The following is a 9,733-nucleotide window of genomic DNA, read 5'->3' as shown; positions in this document are numbered from 1 at the left end:
AAGAGGCAGCGGTGAGGGCTCGAGAACCGCGAAAGATGACAGGCAATATTTGACGGAAATTAGGGATGCTGTCATCCATTTTATAACAAAGGATTAGGAAACAGCCATCACAGTATAACGAAAATAGGAAGGAGCGAAACGAATAGCAAGGAGCGAAACCAATGCCAATGGCCGACAGACTACCTTCCTGTAGCAGACTATGGAAAAGACTCCCAGGCGCACATATGGCTGAAGTGAAAGGTCACGCGGTCAGGCTAGATATAGGGTGGTGATGTGACACCAATGGGGTCATGAGATAGGAGCGGGGGATGCGGTAGTCCGAAGGAGGAATAGGAATCGAGAAAAGCAGTGTGGGGGTGTATGGGAGGCCTCAGGCGGCGTGGAGAAGGGTTTTGAAGAGCAGGAATAGGAATCAAGAAATGCCGTGTCGGCTGTGTGTGGGCGGGACCAGTTTTGAAGAGGAAGCAGGACAAACCAGAAGAGAAATATATATATAAGAGATTCCATGTTTGTCTTATTGTTCGGAGAGCATGGTATTTTTAAGTACTAATATCAGTGTTCAGAAGTCATCCACTTTAAAAATAATGATATTTTTGTTTATCTTTACAGTAGGTACAATGAACTGTGGTCTTCTAACTTTAAAAAAGGAGCCAGGTAAGAATATATGTGTGTGTGTGTGTGTGTGTGTGTGTGTGTGTGTGTGTGTGTGTGTATTATATATATATAATTTTTTTTTTTTTTTGTAGTCTCTACTTTTTCACAATTGCAAATAATATGCCATAACTAAATGATAAAATTTAAGCTATTTTTAAGTTTACTGGTTTGGTTTCTACCACACGTTACAAAAATGGAAAGTGAAATTCCTCTGCAGGATGAGTTTAAGCGAGTGCTTTTAATTGTTGTGGTACGTTTATAAATACCTTAAACGGGGTGCCACCTGATTGTGTCACTGATTGGGCACTTAATTACATTTGCATACAAAACAATTTACAGGTGGTAGAAAAATAATAATGGTAAATATTGAATGGGCCACAGTAATGATTTAAGATGCCTTGAAAGATAAGCATGGAAGTGGATGCCAGAAGTGTCATCTTCCAGTATGTGGCCAGCTTTCTTTATTTTCATCCAGTGCAGTGCCACAGATTAATAAAGAACAGACTACCACTCTGAGAATGTTCAGTGCTGGAAACAAACATGTTTTGAAGATTCCAGGAACATAATGCTTTCTGTTTTTGTGACAGATGATGTTTGCCAATGTTTTACGCCAAAGAAATTCACTCCTAATAGCTAATGTGTGGTGTGTGTAGTGGTGCAAAAATGGCTGCCGTTGCATCAACCAAGTGGGTGCTACACATTGGTGTTGGTTGAAGTGGTTTCCCTCTCTCTATGAAAAATGCTTTTAGTCCGAGAAAAACTTTATATAAATGTAATCAATAATTAGTTGACCATCTCTTCACGCATGTCTTGTTCAGAGGGCTAAAGTTAAGTTATTGCCCTTTAATATTTTTCTAACTTATTTTTTGTATACAAGGACACATCTTTTTTCATACCCAGTGCTATACTTTTTGGACAGTTCAAAACAGAAAATTTAAGGCTATAGCGAGTAAGAAGAAGGAGTCAGTGTACTACCTTCAAATATGTTCAAGAATAAATGTACACTGCCATCTATAAGCTGCATTGGCAAAATACAATAGCATTCAGTGTGAAATGGAAAATACGAATAAGCAGCCAACTTCATCTTTGTCCTCCTCTGGCCATGGTGTTGACGTTGTTGGGTCAGACTTGACTGGAGGCGTTATACTGAATAGATTGGTATGGTGAGAAGGTCTTGCCAGGTTCTTACTAGTTTTATAATAACATTTTTTTTTTGTTTTTTCATGAATTGCTAATTGTTATTGCTGACTTTAAAATTCTTTTTAAGTTTATTGATGATTTCAGCATTGATCTGTGTTCTTTCAATCTTCATTTTTCAGTGCCCCTGAAGAGCATATCAGTGGAAGTCTCTGTTAATGGATTTATTGCAGATGTTTCATCTACTCTCACCTATGAAAACGCCGAGTCCAATCCCGTGGAGGCTGTGTTTGTCTTCCCTATGGAAGATGGATCTTCAGTCTATGACTTTCATGCCGAGATTGGCTGTAATCTAATTGAAGCCACAATTAAAGAGAAACAAGAAGTAAGTTAACCTCAAAACGGGCTTCACTGAGTTGGTCATAGATATTTTTTCTTTGTGCATGTAACAATTTCTAATTTTTTTTTTTTAATTATATTTTACCTGGTTAGACCATGGTCAGGAACCAAACTGGAACGTGCTTTAATTCTGACTGAGTGGTTTTAACATGTAGCATGCTAGATTTTACCTTTTTAAGTTTTGAACCCTTGATGTGGACAGGCCTGTTTTCATTCATAAAACTGAAAGGGTACAGTACTTTTAAATACCTCTTAATCCATCATATCTCTTAATTTTTAAGCGGTATTGTTTATTTTCAAATCATTTTATTGAGGAGTATTTTGGATAATTTTAAATAAATCCATAAATAAATGTGATATACAACTAATTAAATATATTGTGCAATGCAAAAATAAATAATATTAAAATGATTATATAGGAGCATAAATGTGTCAAAAAATGTATGTATTTTGTTATTATTTCTTTGTGTGTTATTTCATTATTTTATTATTATTTCAGTGACACCAAATGCGACATAAAATAAACCTTGAAATTTATACTGTCAATTTCACCCATCAAAATATGAGAATTTAATGATTGGTTCAGTAATTGTTAGAGACCTGTCCCTAGTGGCTGCAGTTTAGAGCAACTGAGCAATGAACTTTTGGATTTCCAAGGCAAGCAAAGCACAATAACCAGAGTGCATCTGTGAGTGACTGCTGGAATCCATGGCAAAAAGAAAGTTGGCATCCATGCAAGAAAAAGCTGCCCAGAGATGCTGCACAAAGCGGCTAGTTTAATTCAAGATGCTCTGAATTCATGATTCTTTCAGGAGTCTGCATATGGATGTTGTGGGAAGCAGCCCGGACACAGACAGGCAGACATCGTTTAAATGCATCACACACGTTTATTCACAACTATTATATACAAAGTGAAGCACACAACCCAGTGCCGCAGCACCAATCACCCTCAGTCCAGGCCCTCAACAATGCCGCTCTTTGCCGCCCTCTCCTCTCCTCCAGGCTTTGTCCTCTTCCACATGACTCCAGCTATCGAATGGAGGGAGGTGGCCTCTTTTATAATCACCCGGATGTGCTCCAGGTGCCTCCCAATGAGCGCCGGCCCGCACTCCCTGGTGTGGCGGAAGTGCAGGCTGTGCACCCGGAAGCACTCTGGGTGTCCCTGGTCTTCTTTCCCCCCAGCACTTCCGGTTGTGGCGGAAGTGCCGAGGGCCAGGGCTCCTCAGGCATTCGGGTGCCCCCGGCAGTGACCACGGGCCCCTATAGGGTTGAGCTTCCAAGCTCTGTTCCCGTGGACCCATACCATCCAGGACGGCTGCTCTCTCGTGGTCCGAAGAAGGTGTAGTCCCTCTTCCGGTCCTTCCGGGCGTCCCGGCTGAGTACCGCCCCCAGCCGCTTGCCACAGTGTGTTTGCTGGAAATGTGGCACTTGACGTCCAAACATTCATGCCCACTATACCCAACATTGACATCCAAACATTCATGCCCACTAAAGCACAACATTAGCAAATTTTACTGGTACCTCCTGTGGGGGAGATAAGTCCAGGGGTGAATTAAATAAATTAATTTATTAGTGGTTCTAATGGCTTTTAACATAACCTGACAGCGTAACTTGCAGTGGTGCAAGATGCACATATGAATGTATGTACTTCCTTAATATTATAATTTCCATTTAAGTAGTGGCAGCACAATAAATACCAGGCACCAGCTGGGTGACAGAATGAATGAAACGGGGCAAGAGGGGAAAAAATGGTTAGTGAAAGAAAAAGAATTGACAGGTAATAAAGAAGTGACCACTTGTCAGAGGGGTATCCGAGAGAGCGACAAAGTGATATGGGCAGCATCGGCCATGCTGACAAGTTCAACAGAACAAGACTGAGAGCTTTTGTGGAGGTTCTAGGTCATAGCTGTGATCAAGTCTGCTGAACAGTGGAGCAAATGCAATGGAGAGAGACCACAGAAGCGTGCGGAATGCGGGAGGATCAAGGTGTGGCAGCATCTGAGTGATGGGTAGGGAGCCCTGAGGAGCTGTGGATTACCGACTGAGGTGGCAGCTCTGGGCTGCTGTGGGTTACTGGCTGAGGTGGCAGTTCAGATCTGTGTGGTGAACCGGGATGAGGCGGGCTGCTTTCTTGAGAATCCCGATGTCCTGACGAGGATGATGAGAGAGAGAGAAAGAGAGATAATGAAAAAGGTTTACTTCTCTACTTTGATGATGCTTAAACATATGTATTGGATGTATTTATTTATTTGCACTCAAGAAAACTGATTTGTTTTTATGTCACAGATTTTAAAGAAGATTTATTTATTGAAATGCATTGTTTGCTTGCACTTTTTAAACACGTTAAATCTATATTGAAAAATTAATCTCCACTGTTCTTCTTTACTTGTCTCCTCACTCACCCTGGACCATCTTGGTCATAACTGAATGTCCTGGAACTGAAGGATGTGTCCATGGACTGCGGGCACAGGATACCACACTATCTAGATAGCTTTATAAATAGTCTTTTTATATCATGTCTTGTCCTGCGGTGGGTTGGCACCCTGCCCAGGATTGTTTCCTGCCTTGTGCCCTGTGTTGGCTGGGATTGGCTCCAGCAGACCCCCGTGACCCTGTGTTCGGATTCAGCGGGTTGGAAAATGGATGGATGGATGGATATCATGTCTTTTTATCCTCATAACTGATTGTTGAAATAATTGTTTTAAACATCACACACAAGGAATGTTCAAAAAATTTCCGCACTTTTATATTTTCATTGGAAAAGGTGAAGACAGGAGGAGTAATAATTGGGCATTAAAAAGTTGAGTTGGTACGAAGCTGGGAAAATTGCATCACAAACGAAGGTGACTATGTAGAAAAGTGATGTAATTTGTTTTTGAAATTCTTAATGAATAAACTTTTTGAACGTCCCTCGTATATGTAGCTGTGATATTTCTTGAAGTTTATTTTTAACCTCTAAGCACATCGATGTGACAGTGTCTACATTTCAAGAAAAAATAAGTAGCTGTGTACTGAATTGGCGTTAGACCTAAGTGAAGAACACTTTTGTGATTTCAGCCAACTCACTAAGAATTAGACCTGATCAATGTACTGAAGATCATCCACCAATTAAAAAACAGTAGTTGTTAAAGCCCATCCTCTCAACTTTGGTAGTTAAAAATGACAATTTAATATTCCTAGGCTTATTTTATGTTGCATGTGTTCTCATTGAAATTGATAAATTCTGAAAGAAATAAGCAACAAAATATATGCATTTCAGGAATTATTTATTCTTGCATATCATTTAATTATTATTGATTTATTGTCTCATTGCACATTATATTTATTTGTACATTTTGTATTCACAGTACAATACAGAACCTCAACCAAACAGATGTACACTATAATACCAGTGCTTGCCATCTGCAGAAATTCACAGATGAATTCATTATCATATGCTGCATTAATAATGGAGACCAGTCGGGGTACAGTGGCTTGTGAAGGACTTTGTGTTGTGATGCAGGATAGGGATGCTCTGATCATTACTGATTTCATGTTACTTGATTGGCCAATTCCAATTTGTTTTCCCACTTTATTCCTTTAAAAACTTTTTGCACTAAGCTCCTGCATAACCAGATGCTTAGAAGCATTATGTCCTATATTAAAGCGTATCCTTATAATTAAACTATAGAACACAGGTGTTAGCTGTTCATTTTTTATTAACAAAATGAAATTCTGTAGGCTTATTGCTCAGTGGCCGTAAAAATACTAAAATAAATAAAATTTCCTTAAAATACATACTAATAAAATATGTTCAAAAATATCCATCATACATAAGGCATAAAATAAAATCAAAGGCTTCTCATAATTGCAAGCTCTCATATTGTACCTATCTTAAACAAGGCTCATTAAAAGTTTCCACAATTTCTCTAACAACAAAAAAAATATATACTGCACAATCACACAATAAAATAATTGCAATTAAACACTGCTTAAATGTAAATATACCTGGTTTTATTGATTTTAATCATTAATTGCACTGCAGCTTTTTACTGTTAAAGTATAAATTTATTATATTTATACAAGTGTTTGGTTATTTTTCAATGTATGAGTTTTGACAGTCATAATTCTTTGTAATACCTCGTGCAAAGGAGCACTGCAACTAAATTACCATAAAGCCTAGAAATGCATGGGCTGAGAAGACCATTTTTTGTGATCGGCCAATTTACTGATCACTGATAGAGTCTTTTTTAGTGTAAATCTGGCAATTTAAATCGGAAGCTGATCGATCAGAATATCCCAAGTGCAGGGAGAACCATCTGCAGTACAACATCAGTGTAGTGGACTTCTGGCGTACCAAAATCCTCTGAGATCAGTCACCTTTTAGGGGGGGATTTGGAAGTGAAGCTACAAGTACCTGTGGTTTCATATAAATAGCAAAGTGGACTGGTTTGACAACACAGTAGCGCTGCAAAAGAACGTCCAGAGCAGAGTGTACTTCCTGAGGAGACTTGGGCCTTTGGTGTGTTCAGGAAGCTTCAGGAAAAGTTTTTATGAATGTGTTGTAGCCAGTGTGTCGTTCAGTGCTGTGGTCACCAGGGAAAGCACCTTGAGTTCAGGCAATGTCAGCTCCATCACAGTGATAGCCCCAGATACCCTGGAAGCTGTTGTGCAAAAGAAAAGGGTGCAAAATTGGATGGCATCTTGAAAAATCCTCTCAATTCCCTCCTGGAGGTGCTCTCTTAGATCACTTTTAGCCACAGGCTCATTCCTCCAGGGTGTGCTGAGTGCTTCTGGGGACCTTTTCTGACTGCTTCTATCAGGCAATTCAGTACTTCCTCCCAATGTCATAGATTAAGTACTGATACTCTTTGAGTTCACTTGTACTCATTTTACCATTTCTGCACAATATATATTTATTATTTGTTAATTTATTTATCTATCAATTAATTGTATTATTTAAAATTTGCACTGGGTGTGACGAGGTTGGACAGGATTAGAAATGAGTACATTAGAGGGTCAGCTCAGGTTGGACAGTTGGAAAACAAAGATAGAGGGGCGAGATTGCGTTGGTTTGGACATGTACAGAGGAGAGAGATACAGGGAAAAGGGTGCTAAGGATGGAGCTGCCAGGCAAGAGGAAAAGAGGAAGGCCTAAGCAAAGTTTTATGGATGTGGTAAGAGAGGTCATGCGAGTGATGGGTGTAACAGAACAAGACACAGAGATATGGAAAAAGATAATCCGCTGTGGCAACCCCGAACGGGAGCAGCAGAAAACACCCGCGTATCCGAAGAGCGACCCTACAATGACCTCAGGCAGCAGGTGGCATGGCTTTACCTAATTTTCAGTTCTATTACTGGGCAGCAAACATACAAGCCATTAAAACCTGGACACAAAAAAAGGAACATACACAGGCTTGGATCGCAATAGACGTAAAATCCTGTAGTACTTCTTTATACTCCCTGCTCTGCGCTCCAATAAATGCAAGTTATCGCAAATATACTAATAACCCAATTGTACTTTACTCACATAGAATATAGAACCAACTTAGAAAGCATTTTAAGATGAAAAATCTTTTATCCCTGGCTCCTCTTCAAGAGAACCACCTCTTTCAACCCTCGCAAACATATCCAGTTTTTAATAACTGGAAAAGATTTGGGATTAAAATGCTCATAGATCTTTATATAGACAACATATTTGCATCTTTTGAACAATTACGTTTCAAATTCAACCTCCCAGCTACACATTTCTTTCACTATCTTCAAATTAGAAACTTTGTTAAGCAGAAACTGCCCGATTTTCCTCACCTCGTACCCTCCACCATGCTGGAAAAAATACTGCTTAATTTCGAGGAATTAAACACCATTTCCACATTATATAAAATCCTATTAGAGTCCCTACCTTTCAAAGACCCAAGAGGACATTGGGAAAAAGAATCTCTTAAATCAATATATCAGAAAAGGAGTGGAAGGTAGCAATGCAGAAAATTCACTCGAGCTCCATATGTGCAAAGCATAGAATTATTCAACTAAAAATTATATATCGAGCTCATCTGTCTCTCTTAAAACTGTCCAAAATGTTTCCAGGGCAAGATCCAACCTGCGAACACTGCAACCAAGCTCCAGCCTCACTGGGTCACATGTTTTGGGCCTGCACCAAACTAACATCATTTTGGACCAAAATTTTTAAGTGCCTTTCAGACAGCCTTGGGGTCACAATCCCTCCTAACCCACTAACAGCTGTGTTCGGTGTTCTTCCAGACGGACTTGAAGTGGAGAAGGACAAGCAAACGGTGATTGCATTCACTACACTTTTGGCACGCAGACTTATTTTGTTAAATTGGAAGAATCCTAACTCTCCTCTGATAAGTCAGTGGAAAACCGATGTTTTATATTATTTGAAATTGGAAAAAATCAAATTCTCAGTTAGAGGATCTGTACAGAATTTTTTCAAAACCTGGCAGGATCTAATCAATAATATTTTAGAATAAGAGAAATAATTATTACCGCTTTATTCCCCTTCTCCATAATTTAATTTTTTTTTTTTTTTTTTATTTTTTTTTTTTATTATTTACCTATATATATTTTTTCTTTCCTTTTGTTTATTTTTGCCCTATTAAAAAACCCTAAGCAATTCTCCTTTGGCTAAGCTCTCCTTCTCAAGGGTGGGGTTTGATTTGTCTTTAATTCTTTTTTGTTATGAATTAATCTATATGTATGGAATGATTACAATAAAATTAATAAAATTTATAAAAAAAAGAAAGAAGAAGTAGTTCTGTGATTCTGTATCTTTATTTTTTATGTTTCTGTTTCTGCATGCATTTAAATTTCCCCTTGGGATTAATAAAGTTTATCTAATCTAATATAATCACACTTACTGATAGAATTACATAATTATTCCAAATCTGTTATACACTTTGACATGTGTTTACATTTCTGCTGTCTTAGATTTAAAACAGTTTTACAGGCAATTCTTTGTTCATGCAAACCATTTAATATATTTAAAGTGTGTTGTAATTTGTTATGATTATAGGCAAGATATGACTATGATGATGCCATAAGCAGTGGACAGGAAGCCTTCCTCCTAGAAGAGAGTGACGAGAGCCCAGATGTGTTCCGTCTCAGTGTTGGCAGCCTACCTGCAGGTCAGACAGCTTCAGTTTCGCTCTCCTATGTGACAGAGCTGCCTGTCCAGGCTGATGACGCTCTTCGATTCTTCCTGCCTACTGTGCTCTGTCCACGATACACCCCACAAGGTGAGAAAAATATTTATCAGCTCAGTACTACTATTCACTTAAGAGTCATTTGTCTATCACTGTTTGTACACTACAGAAAAATACATTCAAACAGCTCTTCAGAATTTTGTTTTGACACTATTTATTATACACCTTTAGGAAAGAATACCAGCTAGTGGTTAATTTTGCTGCCTTATGGATCCAACATTGTGGGTTCAATCCTGCCCCAGGGATTTTGTTTTAATCTTTTATTAGTAAGTTTAGTAAAAGGAATATGGACTACTAGGAATCAATTCTGATCAAATCTTTTGAAGTTTCATATTTTTTTT

At 38.6% G+C, this 9,733-nt stretch overlaps 1 protein-coding gene across 1 annotated transcript in view; it reads left to right on the top strand.

Annotated features, from left to right (window-relative positions):
* Positions 1-614: 614 nt before the first annotated feature.
* Positions 615-9,733, top strand: part of LOC114645724 (von Willebrand factor A domain-containing protein 5A-like) — a 91,446-nt gene continuing 82,327 nt past the window's right edge. Inside the window, exons 1-3 of the mRNA XM_051922125.1 lie at positions 615-654; positions 1,974-2,176; positions 9,203-9,425. Of these exons, the coding sequence (XP_051778085.1) occupies positions 618-654; positions 1,974-2,176; positions 9,203-9,425 (463 nt within the window). The 5' untranslated portion in view covers positions 615-617. The remainder of the gene's footprint in view (positions 655-1,973; positions 2,177-9,202; positions 9,426-9,733) is intronic.

Source organism: Erpetoichthys calabaricus, chromosome 2, assembly GCF_900747795.2.
Source record: "Erpetoichthys calabaricus chromosome 2, fErpCal1.3, whole genome shotgun sequence".
Lineage (NCBI taxonomy): Eukaryota > Metazoa > Chordata > Cladistia > Polypteriformes > Polypteridae > Erpetoichthys > Erpetoichthys calabaricus.
The sequence above is the reverse complement of the archived record's forward strand: the minus strand, read 5'-3'. Positions and strand labels throughout refer to the sequence as shown.